Raw genomic sequence first — 17,889 nt, 5'->3', positions numbered from 1 at the left:
GTTTCCCTTTTTGGGTTGTCCCAATAAAAATGAAACGTTTCCTAAAAAAGAAACAATACTATTTCTACTTTTTCTTCTCTCTTACTTTACTCTCTCTTCATTAACTCACAAAATAACACTGTATAAAATCATGTGCCGGAAATCAAATGTTGCATATTTATTACTTTCTATTTCTTGTCTCCTAGTGTTATAAATTAGGTCAGACCTGTAGGGATCAGGATCACCGTGATTTCACTATTTACCGAGACCTTTTTTATCTTGAGCACAAAGAGGTGTTCAATCTCTCAAGAAAACATACCAAATATAAAGAGAAATATCACTATCAATACACGATAATACGGAACCCTAGCTACACTTGAAATTCATCCAGTTCAAGTCCAGGCTATCCGAAATATCACGTGAACACTAAGTAAAAACGTCAGATCCATGCAGATCTGTAACAAAGAGATGACAACGAAAACTAAACCAAAAGATTGAAGGAATAATGGCTTAGGTTGCACAACAACTGCACCGACCAAGGACTTTTTCAATCTCAACATAGAGTCATAAGCATAGAACCATAGGAATAGTTGAACCAGAAACCCTAGGGTTTCACCGACTACCAGTCTACCACTCGCCACGGCCAATTCAACACGAGATGACACCGCACTCTCAAGAACGCAAACAGAAGTTATATCTTTTCAACTTAGCAGGTGGAACACGATGGTTCAACTAGGCATCCGACTTCACAAGACAAAATAGGAGTTGCCTCTGCTAGAGATTCCCCGTTCTGATCTCACGAATAGAATTGAAGGAATGACTAGAGAGGATGATCGGAACCGATCATCGAAGAGAGTGAAAGGGCTCTAGAGATAAGTGATATCACATAGAGAAAGAGAGAGTAAAGGAATGAATGAAAGAGAGTGAAACGTCGGTGTGAGTTGTATCTCACAAAAGAAGCACAACTCCCATCGGACGACTCATATTCCGGATCCACATGGAGAGCCACGCGACGGCCATCAGTACACCCCCAGGTAATTGATTGGGCCTCACGCATTTTGGGCCTTGCAAAACATATTGGGCTAACATAATAAAACCATAATCGAACCAATAAATGTAGGTCAACAACAAATCCCACTGGGGTAATCAAGCACGGCTCAAGTCGGAATGGGTCAGTCCAGACCAGTTTATCAATGAAATAAAGCGACTATAAACTAGGTTTATTTGTTGAAGTTCAATTTGACAGTTTGTTACTTAGGCACATAACAATCAAAAACTTAATTCAAACCTAGCATAGGTCTGAATAAGACCTACTAATACTAATCTATATTATACTTTTTCCCGTATCTCTTTCTTATATTTTTCCTTCTCTCTCTTATATTTTTTATCATTCTCTTCTGTACAATTTCTCCCTCTCGGAGAAACCAACCTCTAGATCTCAAAACCAATATTCTCATGCTCTATTTAATTTTATAATTTATCCGATAGATATTATCCCTAATTAATATTGTACAAATCACACTGAAAACGTTCAATAAATTTTAACAATAATTTGAGCCCCTAAGAGTTAAAATCCTGGTTTTGACCACCACTGGCTACTCTTGTCGTTATTTTAATGCTTGGAGTCACGGGTGGAAAGATGGTCACAAGATAGCATAGTAAAAGCTAGCAAGCAAACAACATATGCTGCTGTCGCCCCTCACAAAACTATATCAATCCATTGGCTTTCTAACCATACGGTTCAAATTCAATCCCCCACTTTTATATAAATTCTCTTCATTAAAAATCCCATCACTTTTCTAGATTATATTTCCACAAACATCCAAATATATTCATCAGAGGCTCTCCACCAGAGAAATAATGTATGCCCACATAAAAATCATTATAAAATTAATGCTTAAAAAATATCCTGTCTAATTTGCCGGTGTGATACGCCAATTAGATATCCCTCACTTTCAATTTAAATACTTGTTGGAATAACATTTTATTTTATAAGAGAATGATTTCGTCTGGTGAATAATTGACATGTGAGATCGTCTTCCCTTTTCATAGCTCTTATTAATTAATATCATTAGGCCAGCTAGGGTTAAGGCTAGGCTTGAGTACAATAGAGTGGAAAATGCATCTTATGTTTAAATAAGGAAAACAAATGATTTGTTACATAGTTTTGTGCTATGCCATTGCTTTTATTTTGTGGAAATTTGTACTTATAAGCGATTTATCTAATCTTCTAATAGCTTGTAAATTATAAGTGAAATTTGGATGTTAAATAAAAAATCTTTTTCCATGGGTTTACTTATTATAAGATAAGTTGTGATATAATGATAAATAAAGTAGTACATTAAAATGAGAATTGAGAACAATATCAGTTTACTTTATTATAAGATAAGTTGTGATATAATGATAAATAAAGTAGTACATTAAAATGAGAATTGAGAACAATATCAGTTTACTGATTCATGAATGTGAGTTGACATCACAAAATATATCATTTTCAATATTAAAAATTTTAATTATATTTATGATTCAGCTAACTGATATTGAATCAACAACTAAAATATTTTGTTATGCCAACCAATATTAATAGATCAACGAATTGATATGGTTCTCAGATCTCATATTAGTGCCAATCTTAGGAGAATAAAACCTTATTTTCGATAATTTAAGGAAGTTTGAAAGCAATTCAGGATGTAGCATATCTAGAATGTTACCAAAACACTTTATATTTGTGATAGACAAGTTGGACTTTAATAAGTCTATCAAAACAACCCTTCAAAATTTAGTTGAATAGATCTTGAAAAATAATCCAATTACTTTTGAGAAACGTACAAGTTCAGAATAGATGAGAATTTATTTTAAAGAATTCATGGCTTATACTATAAAATATAATCTTTAAGAAAATGACATCCCATCCGTTGATTCTTATAGAGCAATTCCAACTAGATCTCTCAAATTATGCATAAGATTGCAGGTAGAGTTGCTGCACGCAATTAATCTCGTACCACTAGTTTCACTTTAATAAGTATATGTATAAATAAATATCTTTATATGTTGTAGGTGTGCAATATTAATCATTCTTTCTAGTGTGGCAAAATCCACCATTGCTTTGCTTCTATGGCTATGGATTTCATTTGTTGTTGAATTTACTCATTTTATCCATAGATCTTGGATCCTCACTTCACATTACATGAACATAGGAGATGAAGATTTATTTTATTCTTCTTGAAGTGTTGTTGATCCTGCAATTATGCGGATACATTTTGTGCAAAGAGTGCACCAACATTCCAACTCAATCTCACACTCTGAGATACCAACTGCTGACATCGAAGAACGAGACGTGGAAGCACGAGATGCTCTCGCATCATGTCACGCCCACGGATGATTCCTTGTGGTCGAGCTTGTTCCCGAGGAAGATGCTGCAGGAGGAGGACGAGCATAGCTGGGGCGTCGTGTATCGGAAAATGAAGAACTCGGGTGGAGCCAAAGGCGTGTTGAGTGAGGTGTCGTTGCACGATGTCAGATTGGACCCGAAATCCATGCATGGGAGGGCTCAGCAGACTAATCTAGACTACTTGCTCATCTTGGATGTCGATAGGCTCGTCTGGAGCTTTCGCAAGACTGCAGGCTTGGACGCTCCCGGCAGCCCCTATGGCGGGTGGGAGTCCCCGGACATGGAGCTTCGCGGCCACTTTGTCGGTAGGTCTCATTTGTAAACAGAGTACTCTGTTTTGTTTGATTTGATTGTAAATATTTTGTGTATAAGGCATTTATTGATTGATTGAAGGGCACTATTTGAGCGCGTGTGCGCAAATGTGGGCGAGTACTCACAACGAGAGCCTCAAACAGAAGATGAATGCTGTAGTTTCAGCTCTATCAGCATGTCAGCAGAAAATGGGAACCGGCTATCTTTCAGCTTTCCCCTCGGAATTTTTTGACCGTTTTGAGGCTATAAAGCCCGTTTGGGCGCCCTATTACACTATCCACAAGGTTTGGCGTCGTCTTTGCCTGTCTTGCGCAAGTTTTGTGTTTTGAGTTTTGCAAAGTGTTTTGTAATTAAGATTGATAGATGGATGGGAACTTTGGCAGATATTGGCAGGGCTTTTGGATCAGTACAGTTTGGGTGGCAATGAACAAGCATTGAAGATGAGTGTATGGATCGTCGATTACTTCTACAACCGTGTGCAGAACGTGATAGCCAAGTACACAATCGAGAGGCATTGGACATCGTTGAATGAAGAAACTGGAGGCATGAATGATGCTCTTTACCGATTGTACAGCATCACGGTCAGCTTAATTCGCCTCTCCAAAGGATCGTTTATGAATATGGAAAACATTCATTTTCGGTGTATGGTGTTTTGCAGGGTGATCAGAAGCACTTGACATTAGGCCATCTGTTTGATAAGCCATGCTTTCTAGGAATGCTAGCTATTAAGGTAACAATCTTCATTATATGATTAATGTGTATGTTTAGTCATCATGTTGTTGATGCTTTTTCAGTCTTGTTATCTATTTAGGCCGATAGCTTGTCCGGTTTTCATGCCAACACTCACATTCCGGTGGTTGTTGGATCTCAAATGCGGTATGAAATCACAGGCGATCCGTTATACAAGGTATTACGCAAAATTTCGACACAACGCTATTGTATTGTACCTTAACAAACAGTGAGGTTTTCAATAACTTGTGTCTGTCAGGAAATAGGAACATTCTTCATGGATACTGTCAACTCCTCTCATGCATACGCCACGGGAGGAACGTCTGTGTCAGAGTTCTGGTACGAAAATCAGAAATCCAAGCTATAATGTTCATACAAGTAGATTGAATGCTCCTTTATAGTGTCTCTAGATGACAAACAGCCTGATCCAATTCTATTTAGGTCTGATCCGAAGCGTCTAGCTGGTACGTTGCAGACGGAGAATGAGGAATCTTGCACGACATATAACATGCTGAAGGTGTGTTCTCTATTTACTGGTGTGATATATATATATAGGTGACTAAATGGCGATTGTGGGAATGTTCAGGTTTCACGGAACCTGTTCAGATGGACAAAGGAGATGGCGTATGCAGACTACTACGAGCGGGCTCTAACAAATGGTGTGTTGAGCATCCAAAGAGGGACTGAGCCTGGAGTCATGATCTACATGCTACCCTTAGGCCCTGGTACTTCCAAGGCTCACTCCTACCACAAGTGGGGAACGAAATTCGACTCTTTCTGGTGCTGCTATGGCACAGGTACAACAACCTTTTCTTGTGAAGTGAAGCTTGTTTTGTTTCTTGATGTATATCATAATCTTTCCTGGCAACAGGAATTGAATCCTTTTCAAAATTGGGAGATTCAATATACTTTGAGGAGGGAGGAAATACTCCAACTCTTTACATAATACAATACATAAGTAGCTCTCTAAACTGGAAATCTGGAAACATCATCCTGAACCAGCAAGTAGAGCAAATCGCTTCGTGGGATCCACGCCTTCAGATCTCATTTACGTTCACCTCGTCAAAAGAGGTACTATGTCTCACCCCTACGTCAACGTTTCTAATGACAAGGAACGTAAACCAGAAAAGGTTGCATTATTAGTCAAATTTCAACTGAAAAACTAGGCCTCGTTTCACTTGTTTTTGCAGCAAACCGCAAGCGGGACATCTACTTTGAACTTCAGAATACCTCTCTGGACATATTCTAAAGGCTCAAAGGCGACACTCAACGGCCAAAATCTGCCCCTACCATCACCTGGTGAGATTCATTTAGGCTCCAACAGCTATATACTTATAACCTAAAGCAATTTTTTTTCATTGCTCAATGCAGGCAGTTTTCTATCAGTCTCGAGAAGCTGGAGCCGTGGTGATAGTATTACTATTGAACTTCCTATAAGTCTTAGGATGGAGGCAATTAAAGGTATACACAAATATTCACCAAGCATAGTTTTGACATCCGCCATTGTGTCATTGCTAACAAGGATTCTTGATGGTGTTTAGATGACAGGCAAGAATACGCTTCGCTTCAGGCTATATTCTACGGCCCCTACCTCCTTGCCGGCCTCACTCAGAGAGACTGGGACATCAATGCAAAATCAGCCACTGCATTTTCAGACTGGCTAACACCACTCCCATCATCCAAGTACAACTCTCAGCTGATCTCTCTCTCTCAAGGACCCGAGGCAGCGATACTCTTCGTCTCAAACACAAACAACACGTTAAAGATGGCAAGCTTGCCTGAGGCCGGGACAGATGCTGCTGCGAGCGCAACTTTTCGCCTCATTTTGAAAGACCCCGCGGCTCATGAAGACCTCACAGAGCCATGGGATGCTATTGGCAAGTCGGTCGTGCTAGAGCCGTTTGATCTTCCTGGCATGGCCGTCGTGCATCATGGAGAGGGAAAGCCTCTAGGAGTAGTAGCTCACTCAGCTGAGGCTGATGGAGCTGTTTTTCGCCTCGTTAAGGGGCTCGATGGGAAAGATGCAAGCGTGTCGATGGAGTCTGAGGATAAGAAAGGCTGCTACATATGCAGCGGCGGCAGTGACAAGAGCAGCATCAAGCTCAGCTGCATCAGCTCAGGATCATCAGCAGATGATGGATTCAAAGAGGCTGCAAGCTTCACACTTAGAAATGGATTCAACGAGTATCATCCTATCAGTTTTGTGGCAAAAGGGATGAACAGGAATTTCCTTCTTTCTCCTTTGCTTAGCCTTATGGATGAATCTTACACAGTCTACTTCAATATACATTCTTGATAAATTGATTTAGGGATGAGTTGAAATAAATTCTATTTCTCTAAAGTTTCATGAGAATAGATTCAACATTAATGAATTGTGAATACTCATATTCACATTTTTAACCTTTTTCTCTTTCTATAATGTAAATTCACGTGTCTAAATTTCTTCAACTAAATCTTGTTAGACTCAAATTATTCATATTTACTTTTTCACAATAGTAGCATTGTAGCGCAGATGGCTGTCATCTCTGCCTTTCTGTGTTGCAGTCTATCCCATCGGTTGTGTGAAATTATGGTTTTCCATTTTATATAAACTTTTACTCCCTCCGTCCCTCATTAGAAGTCACACTTTGACCGGGCACGGATTTTAAGAAATGTAAATAAAAGTTGGTTTGAAAAAGTTAGTGGAATGTGAGACCCATTTTTTTATATTGGTTTTATAATAAAATGTGAGCGAATTGAATTAGTGGAATGTGAGACCTACTTACCATTTATGGTAAAAATGAAGTGTGACTCTTAATAGGGGACGGAGGGAGTACTTTAGTACCACTGTTAGTATTTTCCATTTTTGTTTCCCATTTGTATATACGCTGTTTAGCAATTTATATATTAATTTAAGATTATTAAAAAATGACCTTTGCAATAAATAAATATAATTTTGTTCTTTTCCTTTTCATAATTCTTCACTTGTCTAATCGGGTTTCAGGTATCCAATTATCTAACTTTTCGGATTTAGATATCGGATATCTAATACCTGATATCTATTTTAATAGGCCCAAGTTTAGCTATTCATGAAATTGAATAGTAAAATCAAAACTATAAAGATTTCATGTCTAAATAAAAAAGAAACTAGGAAAATATTTGTCCATAACATTTAAATAGAATAGAAATATTATAATCTAATACTTTCTCCATCCCATAATAATTGTCACTCCTTTCCATTTTGGTTCGTCCCACAATAATTGTCACACTTCATTTTTACCATAAATAGTAAGTAGGTCGGTCTCACATTCCCCTAACTCACTTTACTCACATTTTTTATTATAAAATTAATATAAAAAAATGGATCTAACATTTCACTAATTTTTTTAATCTAACAATTCTTTACGTTCCTTAAAATCTGTGTCAATGAGTGTCAATTATTACGGGAGGGAAGGAGTAAAAAAAGTACTAATGGATAAAAAAGAAGTACTGGATGTGTAGCTTCAATTCTGGAGTTGTTAATACTTTGAAGAACTTTATGATTAGAGACTAAAGATTAAAATATTTTACGAAAATCAGTACCAAAAGCCAAAATAACCTGAAATAAATAAGGAAACTAAAACGGGTATATAGATTGGGAATATTTGCAGTCGCTGACTCTCACTCTGTCGCCGCGCCGGTGATCGTTAGTTTTGCGATTTTCATGTAAGCGTATGATTTTTTTCCTGATCCTTAGTAGGAGTATTATTTCGATGTTTGACTTTACATCCATTTAATTAAGCTTACATTTAGAATATTTGATCACTATCGCATATGATGGAATTAGTTGAGTGTTAGTGATAGCTCTTGTTCAATTTCCAGCAGATGACGTTCTGCTGTATTTCCCCTCTAAATAATCATTTATTGTGGTGTGCAGGTGTAATTTATTTCTGAATTTGTGAACATGTTGGGAGGTCTGATTGTATTTTTTCTGTGTTTCGGTTTGGCTTTGAGCCATAAGCTTTGCACTAACACCGGTGTGTTATCACACACTGCTCGCTATCAACGGTTTTTATCGAACAATTCATCACGGGAGGAAGAGAATGTTGCTGATTTACATTTGATGCCCACCGATGATCAAACGTGGTCCAACTTGATTCCGAGGAAAATGCTTTTAGAAGGCGGTGAGATTAGCCGGAATGCAATGTATACGAAAATGAAGAATGGCGGTGGTGGGAGGGGGAGGGGGAACGGAGGTGGATTTTTGAGGGAAATTTCGTTACATGATATCAGATTGGAGCCTAAATCAGTTCATGGTGTGGCGCAGCAGACTAATTTGGAGTATTTGTTGATGCTGGATGTTGACAGACTGGTTTGGAGTTTTCGGAGGACTGCGGGTTTAGAGGCTCCTGGCGAACCATACGGTGGTTGGGAGGCTCCAGATGTCGAGCTCAGGGGCCATTTTGTAGGTTGGTTTCATTTAGCTGCAAGTTTGACTTGATGTGTTGTTGGTTTCGATTTATGTGAGATATTTGGATGTTTTTGCTTATTGCAATGCACAAATTTGGAAGCATATTTAGAGTTGATACTGTGTTCTTTCTCTTTAGTATACATGAAATATAAATGAGGTGGTTTAGGTTTATTAGGAATGTATGTTTGAGATCAAGGAAATGAATCATATGGTTTTCATTCCATATTTCTTCCCATGTTACAGTTGAAGAATTGTACAATTTAATATTTTTGGGATCTTTGTGTAACAAGCGCATTGGTGTCTTTATTTCATTTTATTACTATCATTTATGTGAATTGTGAAATTGAGTAAGCATCTAAGTTATGCATGAAATTCGTGTTATGAATTGTATGCTTTGCCCTTTGCAGTCTGATCTGACATTAAAAGACACAGAATTTACTATTGACTAAATGGATTTTTAAAATTAATAGCTATTGTTGACATGAAATAGTGCATGGCCTCTAGTTTTTAGGCTTTCAAAAATTTTTCGGTGTAGGAGACTTACTCTTTTTTACTTAATGAAGGACATTATTTGAGTGCATCTGCCCTAATGTGGGCTAGCACGCATGATGGCGAACTTCAGAAAAAAATGTCCTCAGTGGTTTCTGCTCTATCAGACTGCCAAATTAAGATTGGAACGGGTTATCTCTCGGCATTTCCACCTGAGTTGTTTGACCGATTCGAAACTCTGCAAGAAGTTTGGGCTCCATATTATACAATCCACAAGGTACAATCTTCTATTCACAATGCAAATTTTCTGTAATGTGGCTCCAGATCTTATTCTCTCAAGGTTTTTGCAGATATTGGCCGGTCTATTGGATCAGTACACCATGGCTGATAGCGCTCGAGCATTACAAATGATGAAATGGATGGTTGATTACTTCTACAACCGTGTGCAACAAGTAATAAAAAAGTACACTATTGAAAGGCACTGGTTATCACTGAACGAAGAAACGGGTGGCATGAATGATATTCTTTACAGGCTATACTCAATAACTGTAAGGATGCATCACATGGAAATCTAGTACTGTTTCACTCGAAAAATTATCTGCTTCTCTTTTATTATTTAGAAGTGAATATTTATTGAATAGCTAACTCATTTGTTAGTATTTGCAATAAAAAAGTAGAACAAAGATATAATATTTGAAGGAGCAAATATATGTTTATTTTTATGTGTAAAGAATGGAGAAGTGAAAGGAGCACTGAATTATGTTGCAATTAGAATTATTTTTGTAGTATGTTAAGGCAACATGCCCTGATAAAAAAAATATGAATTTGCAGGGTGACCAAAAACATTTAGCATTAGCTCACCTGTTTGACAAGCCATGTTTTCTGGGATTGCTAGCAGTGAAGGTAATTACTTTTCTTTTAGAGAGAATGTTTCAACCTGTTGGGAATATCAAATCAGTCTTGTTCCATATAGGCTAATTACTTGACTTGTCTGAGAAAGGTGACTGTGGACAGATGCATCAGTCTGAATCTCATGTCTTAATACCTTATTTTTCATTGTTTTACCTAGGTCATTGGTTCATGCTACTTTTTAAACTGATTAGTAACATCCATTTTCAGGCTGATGATATATCTGGTTTCCATTCCAATACACACATTCCAATTGTTGTTGGGTCTCAAAGGCGATATGAAATTACTGGCGAACCACTTTATAAGGTAAGACTGTAGTGTCTTATTGAGTTGCAAGTGATTGGGAACTGAGTTCATGGCCAAAGGGCATGTGCACAACATATATCTCGTCCCACCTTGATGTAGTGATAAAGAAAGTGGAATGTCCTTCAGTAGAATCTGGCTATAAGTTTTCATGGGCTAAAGGAAAACTTACATCATTGCACTGAAAGGTTAGAACTTGAACAAAATACGACCACTCAAAAACAATGTTTCAAAATCATTTCTTCTAGTGGTGTTTGTTCTCTTTTGCTGAAACAATTTGGTCTGACCCTGGATCCACATGTGATATGAAAGAGGGCTGGGGAGTGGGCTGCGCAGCAAGAGGTACCAAGCCATACGTGCCTACGTGAAGGCTCCCTAGAGTGTGAGACCATGGAATTTGGTTCTCAAGGGGGTTCAATTCAATTGTTTTGATTCCACATTGGATTTACAAGCAATGTTGATGGGTACTTAAGTTAGGAGTCAATTTTCCTCGTCTATTGTACTGCGCGTACTCTCCTGCATGTTAACTAAATTAGTCGGTGTAGGGAAATCGTCATCAAGGTCAGCTACAATAAACACTTGCAGAGCCTTATAGCGATGTCTCTGACCATACTTAGCATTCCATCGAAAAGTAAAAACGATTCAGCAGCTCCTTTGCTAGGTACTGTAGAATAATTAAATATAGACGTATGTGGAAAAGTATACAGACATAGGAGACAAAAGTAGTAGGTCTGTTTCATTACTTCATAATGCACATGTATATAGTACAAAAGACTAAGCCTGATTGGGACACATAACTGATGTGAGATACTTATATTCTATAACAGGTACTATATTAATAAGGCATTTTCCGATTTTATCCAATTTTCATCTGATCCATGTTAGACCCTAACAAGTTGCTAGACCTAGTAGGAAACTGAGATTTTCCTCTACCTCCAGATGTTATTACCACTTGTTGCGAAGCTAGTTTTATTGCTGATCTAATAGTTCCAGGAGCTCTTTGGGATATCTCATCTTGCAGCCCACATAAGAACAACCCTAAACAGTAATTGCTTGTGTATTCAATGTGGGATCGTAACATACCCATATATGTATCTGTTAGACTTGTATCATCCTGTTTTGCTGACTATTGATATGGTATACATGGATTTTGAAAATTATAGTGCGTAAAAAGTTAAGTAAGCTTGGCTATTAGGATATAGAAATGATTTTCATAAATGCTCAACACAGAAAGCACAACCTCGTGTTGTGTCTAAAATATTGAATGTATATAGTTTCTACATGCCATGAGGGGTCATACTTTGAAGATCAGATTCATGCTGTGTTATGGTGTTCTGTGAATATCAAAAAGTCAATACTACCTCCAAATTACAACAACCTTTTTTGGTTTATCATATCTTTGTTTCCCATTGATGAAACTTCTTTCCTGCTGAGACCTAAAGTCATCGCTGTTTGGTAACATAAAGATAACTTGGCGTCTACATGTCTTTTAGGAAATAGGAACCTACTTCATGGATATTGTCAACTCATCTCACAGCTATGCTACAGGAGGAACATCAGTTGATGAATTTTGGTAAAACTTAAGCTTTCTGGGAATTTATTTTCATTTTATAATTCAAAAGGTAACCAGTGTTGAAATCATTCTTCTTGTTGTATTGATCACACCAAGTAATAATGTTTATTCTCTTGTTATATGTGGTATGACTTATTTGAGTTTGTAGGTCTGATCCAAAACGATTGGCCAACACACTCAAAACTGAGAATCAAGAATCTTGTACAACTTATAACATGCTGAAGGTGTGTTTTGTATCTTTGTTTTTTTCCTAAGGCAGTAGGTTCACCACGGCTTACTATTATGTGCTATATATTTAGACACCTGAATAAAACCATTTACTTTGTGTCACCAAGTTGCTGAGTATTGTTTGATATGATCAATGATCTTGGTTTTTTCTCTTTGCTTCCATAGGTTTCTCGTCACCTCTTTATGTGGACCAGAAAAGTTGTATATGCAGATTATTATGAAAAGGCCCTGACAAATGGTGTCTTAGGCATCCAAAGAGGCAACGATCCTGGAGTTATGATCTACATGTATCCCTTACACCCTGGTGGGTCCAAGGCTAAAAGCTACCATGGATGGGGAACCAAGTTCGATTCCTTCTGGTGCTGTTATGGGACTGGTAAAAACCATTAACTTTTCTGGCATCCATTATCCATGTTGGGCATTTATCTGGATGACCCCAAACTATAATAAAGAGATGTTTACTTGTCGACAAAATTTGTTAAGCTGTTAGGAATTTAATTCAGTTGCTAGGACTTGTTCAACTCATAATTAATTTTGTGCTTTCCAGCTGTTATTATATCAGATTAAGGATCATGTCGTTTATTTCTCCAATTTTCTCTATTCTCACTTACAGGAATCGAATCATTCTCGAAATTAGGAGACTCAATATACTTTGAAGAGGAGGGAGAAGAAAAGGCACTTTACATCATACAATATATACCTAGCACACTTCATTGGAGATCTGGCCAAGTCAGACTGAGTCAAAGAGTAGAACCTGTACTTTCCTGGGATCAAAGGCTCCAAGTAACAGTTTCTATATCTTCAAAGACGGTAAAGAAATCAATGATTAGCTGCTACTTATTGGTTACGTCCTTTATTTCATTGTTAAATCTTATTGAGGCATAGTCTATAGTGGTTTCCCAAAGCAATAATTTGTTCCTCTTCAAAATGACAAAACAAAGTAATTCTGTATGTGGAGGTAGAGCTGAGGCTTCTACACAGGGATTGCAGATGGAACTTATACCAAAAACTCCTTTTTGTGCATATATTTGTCCGCCATGGGGTTTAATTGTCTTTCTTGGTTGAGAAATATGAGCCACTTTTCTCCTCTCATATTCTGTCAGTAAATTTTCATCTCTCTGCTCTTTCTGAGAACAATGCATAAACCATTGATATATCTGCAATCTCCTCTAAAGTTCTGCTTAATGCAGGAAGCAGAAGTAACACCATCAACACTCAACTTGAGGATTCCCTCGTGGACATCTTCAGCTGGCTCAGAGGCATCTTTAAATGGTCAAAATTTGTCTGTGCCAGCATCAGGTAAATTCCAACTGGCTTGTAATTAGCATTATTTTAATATGTGTTCGAGCTGATCTGGCTGTCTGCTAAATTGTTTCTTATTTCTTCCATTGTGATAGAGAAAACGACAAGTAACTAATTGTTTTTCACTCCCTCAAAAGAAAGGGAGAGGAAAGAAAGTGAAAAACTGATTGTTTTTCATTCATTCGCGCAGGTAATTTCTTGTCCATCAGTAAAAGTTGGATTCTGGGAGACAAAATTGAACTTCGCCTGCCTTTGAGCCTAAGAACCGAGGCTATTCAAGGTATGATCTTTCAGTTTCTTAATTAAAATCTTCATTGTGTTCCTCTTTTCAGGCAATCAACAAGTTCACTTATTGCAGATGATAGGCCAAATTATGCTTCTCTTCAGGCTTTCCTCTACGGCCCCTACCTTCTTGCCGGACTTTCAAATGGTGATTGGGACATTAAAATAAAGTCACGTACTTCTCTTTCGGAATCAATCTCTCCAGTTCCTGCTGATTACAACTCTCAACTCATTACTCTCGCGCAAGCATTCAGGAATTCTACCTTTGTAGTATCAGAATCTGATGAACTTATAATAATGGAAAAGTCTCCTGAAGTTGGGACTGATGCTGCTCTCAGAGCTACATTTAGACTTGTTGTCAAGAACTCGAATTCCGAAAACTCTCCAGCATCAATAGATCTCATAGGCAAGTCGGTCATGTTAGAATTGTTTGATTTTCCAGGTAAATTTGTGCTGCACAATGGGGAAGGTAAGAGTCTTTCAGTATCTAAATCCTCATCCATGGAAAAACAATCTGTATTCCGTTTGGTTGCTGGGTTAGACGGAAAGGATGGGACGATATCGTTGGAGTCCATATCCCCAAAGGGCTGTTTTGTTTATAGAGAGCTTTTGAGTGATTCTGGAGCAAGTGTGAAACTAAAATGTGGCTCTGGTGCATCAGATATCGAATTTCATCGAGCGTCAAGCTTTGTATTGCAAGATGGAATAAGCAAGTATCATCCTATTAGCTTCATTGCAAAAGGGGTGAGAAGAAACTTTATATTATCTCCGTTGTTTAGCTTGAAAGATGAGTCTTACACAGTATATTTTAATACATCTAAGTGAATTATGGTGGAAGTGTAAACTCTTAAATAGATTAAGTTATATTGTGTCACGTTGCGATTTATGGTGCTTGTAAGTTGTAAAGATGTAGTAACACATATTTGGGAATAAACTACTTCATTCACATCGTTCATTTTTATTTGAATTCAACTCAAGTTACATAATATGTATATTTTTGTAAGAGATTTCCATTGACACCTGCATTAACAGCAGTAGATCTAAACTAAATGTATCAATAATGGGCTAGGAAGAAATAGTTTTTTGTTGCTGTTTAAGGAACAATAGGATCTGCTGTACAAATTTGCATAGTAGAGGATCTAACCGAATAATACTCCCTCCATCCCAAGATAACTGAGTCATTTCTTTTATCGTTAAAAATTTTATTCTCTCTCTTACTTTACTCTGTCTCCATCTCTTTTACTTTATCTTTTCTCTTACTTTTCTCTTTCCACTTTAATCTATAATAAATCAATTTCTTAAATCTCGTATAAAAAAAAATGTCCCTACTACCTTGGGATGGATAAAGTATATGACACATAAACAGGATATCTACAAGGAGATTACTAAAAGGAGGTGGAGATTTTACAATAAAGTCAACTCAATAAGCTATTTTATTAATACTCTTATTTGGACGAAAATTATCGTATTGATAAAAAGAGGATATTCTTATTCATGTTATCTCTTGCTATCTCGAAAAAAACTTCAACTACGAAAATCTCATAATACAAAAAAGAGTACATTCATTTGTTGGAATGCAAACGCATCCCACATCAGAGAAGTTAGAACCAATATATATGTGTTGTCCAATTCCAATGAGTTTGAGTCATTTTGGAAATGGCCTAAAATCAAATTTATGTGACTTTGATCCAAAGCGAACAATATTAAACTAATGTGCAATCCATGATCCTAACAAGTGGTATCAAAACCCATGTGTCTTAGCGGCTTTAGGGTGGCCCTAAGTCACATGGGCTTTTGGTTTGAACTCAAAGTCAAATCCGTGGGGACTTAACCCCAAACAGACTATATCAAACTAGTGTGTAGCCAACGATCCAAACAAGTGGTGCAGAGCCCAAGTGCCTTAGGAACGAGACCAGAAAAACTCAGGATAGAGTCGAGCCCTAAATGACCCAGAGGTTGGGCCATAATGAATTATGTTCGAGTCGGGCCTGGAATGACTCGATGTATAGACTTGATCCAAAACGGACAATATCAAACTAATGTATAAGTGGCAATCCAAACAAGTGGTATCATAGCCATGTTGCTTAGTGTTGGGCCCTAAAAATCTCAAGTTAGAGTCGGTCTCCGGATGACCCAAAGGTTGGACCCAGAATGAATTATGTTTGAGTCAAGTCTAGGATGACTCAAAGTCGTGTTTGGAACGATTCGATGTGTGGGTTACATTCCCGATATCAGTTGTGGGGAGGTTTTTGGGGTTGCAAACCCATCCCACATCGGAGAATGGGGGAAGTTGGAAGCAATATATAAGTGCTGTCGAACTCCAATTAGTTCCACAAAATAAATTCGTGTGGGCTTGACCCAAAGCGGACAATATCAAACTAATTTGTAGTCGACGATCCTAGCAAGTGGTATCAGAGCTCATGTAGTTTAGGGTCAGGCCCTAAGCCACATGGTATTTAGGGAGTGATCTAAACATTTATTTCATGTGGACTTGACCAAAAGCTACAATATTAGATCTGTGGACGACGATCCTAACAAGTGGTATTAGAGGCCCACGTGGCCTAGGGAAGGACCCTAAGCCACCTAGGAGGGACCCAAAATCAAATCTATGTAGGCTAGACTAAAAGCGAATAATACTCCCTCCGTCCCACAAGAGTATGCACTATTTCCTTTTTAGTCCATCTCACAAGAGTGTATACTTTCTAATTTTAGAAAAAAAAAATTCTCTCTAATGAGGTGGACCCATTGTCCACTAACAATACTTTAATTAATTTTTCTTTCTATATCTCTCATACTTTACCAATTATACATTGAAATTCGTGTCCAACCAAAAGTGCATACTCTTGTGGGACTGAGGGAGTATCAAACTAATGTGTAGTCGATGATCCTAAAAATAGGTACCAGAGCCCAAGTGTCTTATGGTCGGCCCTGAAATAATCAGGTTAGAGTCGGACCCAGAATGACCTATGTTCGAGTCTAGTGCAGGGAGGCTCATGTAAGAGTCGAGCTTTGAATGACTCAATATGTGGAATGTGTTCCTAATGTGGTCCTGATTTGAGGGAGACTTATTGGGTTGCAATTCATCCCACATCGGAGAATAATGTGGTCCTAAATTTAATATTTTTGGACGAATACCACTTCCGTAAATCACAATATCATTGTATGCTTTCTCTCTTTAAAGTCATAAATTTAACAATGTTTCCACTAGGAATGGAAATATCTGCTTCACTGATTGTCTCGTCCGAAATACTCCCTTCGTCCGCTATTAGGAGTCATGGTTTATCATTTTAGTCTGTCTGCCATTAGGAGTGCCGATTCACTTTTATGATTAATGGTAGGTAAACTCCACTTTCTACTAACTCGTTCCACTAACATTATATAAAATTAATATATAAAAATGGATCCCAAATTCCACTATATAACTTATCTCACACACTTTTCATTACATTTTTTAAAACTCGTGTCAAATTTAAAATGGGACTCCTAATAGTGGACGTAGGGAATTTTGTTTTTGTTTGAACTTGTGAACTATCATGTGAAACTGATAGAGATACATCCAAGATGATGCATAAGGATAACAAGATGAATCATTTAAGTATTAAGGAGTTTTTGATACTTTTAGTAGAGTTGAAATAAAAGTCTAACTCCAAGACCATTCTATAATGTGCTAAATGATGAATATTGTCCAAGTCAATGGATTGGCCAATATGCACGAAGTTTGGACAAATTACATATCACATTTTCGAGTACCAAATTAAAGATTAAAAAAATGAATTTTCGTTTAAATGTGAGTAGCAAACATGAAGAGTCATTTTATATCACATTTTGTGTTATATAAGTGATTTTAGGAGAACTAGAGTGACATTGATCATAAATGAAATTAACTTTGTCTTTATGAGTTCAATTCTCTTTGTTGAGTATTTCACTTGTTTATAATTTATCAAGATATTTGAGCAAGGTCTT

The 17,889-nt window shown here is 37.4% G+C and overlaps 2 protein-coding genes across 3 annotated transcripts; both read left to right on the top strand.

Moving 5' to 3' along the window:
• Positions 1-2,962: 2,962 nt before the first annotated feature.
• LOC125200874 (proline-tRNA ligase (DUF1680)) lies at positions 2,963-6,811 on the top strand. Its single transcript, XM_048098686.2, has 12 exons — positions 2,963-3,675; positions 3,764-3,966; positions 4,066-4,263; positions 4,341-4,412; positions 4,494-4,589; positions 4,671-4,750; positions 4,853-4,928; positions 4,998-5,208; positions 5,283-5,482; positions 5,602-5,710; positions 5,783-5,872; positions 5,953-6,811. Exons 1-12 carry the CDS (start codon positions 3,180-3,182, stop codon positions 6,705-6,707), a joined length of 2,586 nt encoding a protein of 861 aa, XP_047954643.1. The 5' UTR covers positions 2,963-3,179; the 3' UTR covers positions 6,708-6,811.
• Positions 6,812-7,940: 1,129 nt separating this feature from the next.
• On the top strand, positions 7,941-14,881 carry LOC125200930 (uncharacterized). Of its 2 annotated transcripts, none has more exons than XM_048098766.2 (13): positions 7,941-8,095; positions 8,307-8,838; positions 9,404-9,606; positions 9,680-9,877; positions 10,161-10,232; positions 10,449-10,544; positions 12,035-12,114; positions 12,263-12,338; positions 12,508-12,718; positions 12,956-13,152; positions 13,533-13,641; positions 13,835-13,924; positions 14,003-14,881. In XM_048098766.2, exons 2-13 carry the CDS (start codon positions 8,334-8,336, stop codon positions 14,749-14,751), a joined length of 2,586 nt encoding a protein of 861 aa, XP_047954723.1. In that variant the 5' UTR covers positions 7,941-8,095; positions 8,307-8,333; the 3' UTR covers positions 14,752-14,881. The 2 variants fall into 2 exon arrangements, with proteins under 2 accessions (XP_047954723.1, XP_047954724.1); XM_048098767.2 differs by having other exon boundaries at positions 7,945-8,101.
• The last annotated feature ends 3,008 nt before the right edge of the window (positions 14,882-17,889 follow it).

The sequence above is a fragment of the Salvia hispanica genome, chromosome 2 (assembly GCF_029641045.1).
Source record: "Salvia hispanica isolate PSC_SH4W2 chromosome 2, Shi_PSC_v1, whole genome shotgun sequence".
In the NCBI taxonomy this organism is placed as follows: domain Eukaryota; kingdom Viridiplantae; phylum Streptophyta; class Magnoliopsida; order Lamiales; family Lamiaceae; genus Salvia; species Salvia hispanica.
Note: the sequence above shows the minus strand (reverse complement) of the source record. Positions and strands in the feature narration are given on the sequence as shown.

Excerpts from the sequence above, each read along its gene's own strand:
- LOC125200930 (XM_048098766.2), top strand. The coding sequence starts at position 8,334 with ATGTTGGGAGGTCTGATTGTATTTTTTCTGTGTTTCGGTTTGGCTTTG. Across the intron at positions 10,233-10,448 it reads TGGGATTGCTAGCAGTGAAG|GCTGATGATATATCTGGTTT; the intron begins GTAATTACTTTT and ends ATCCATTTTCAG. Across the intron at positions 13,642-13,834 it reads TTTGTCTGTGCCAGCATCAG|GTAATTTCTTGTCCATCAGT; the intron begins GTAAATTCCAAC and ends TCATTCGCGCAG.
- LOC125200874 (XM_048098686.2), top strand. The coding sequence starts at position 3,180 with ATGAAGATTTATTTTATTCTTCTTGAAGTGTTGTTGATCCTGCAATTA. Across the intron at positions 4,264-4,340 it reads ACCGATTGTACAGCATCACG|GGTGATCAGAAGCACTTGAC; the intron begins GTCAGCTTAATT and ends GGTGTTTTGCAG. Across the intron at positions 5,711-5,782 it reads TCTGCCCCTACCATCACCTG|GCAGTTTTCTATCAGTCTCG; the intron begins GTGAGATTCATT and ends TGCTCAATGCAG.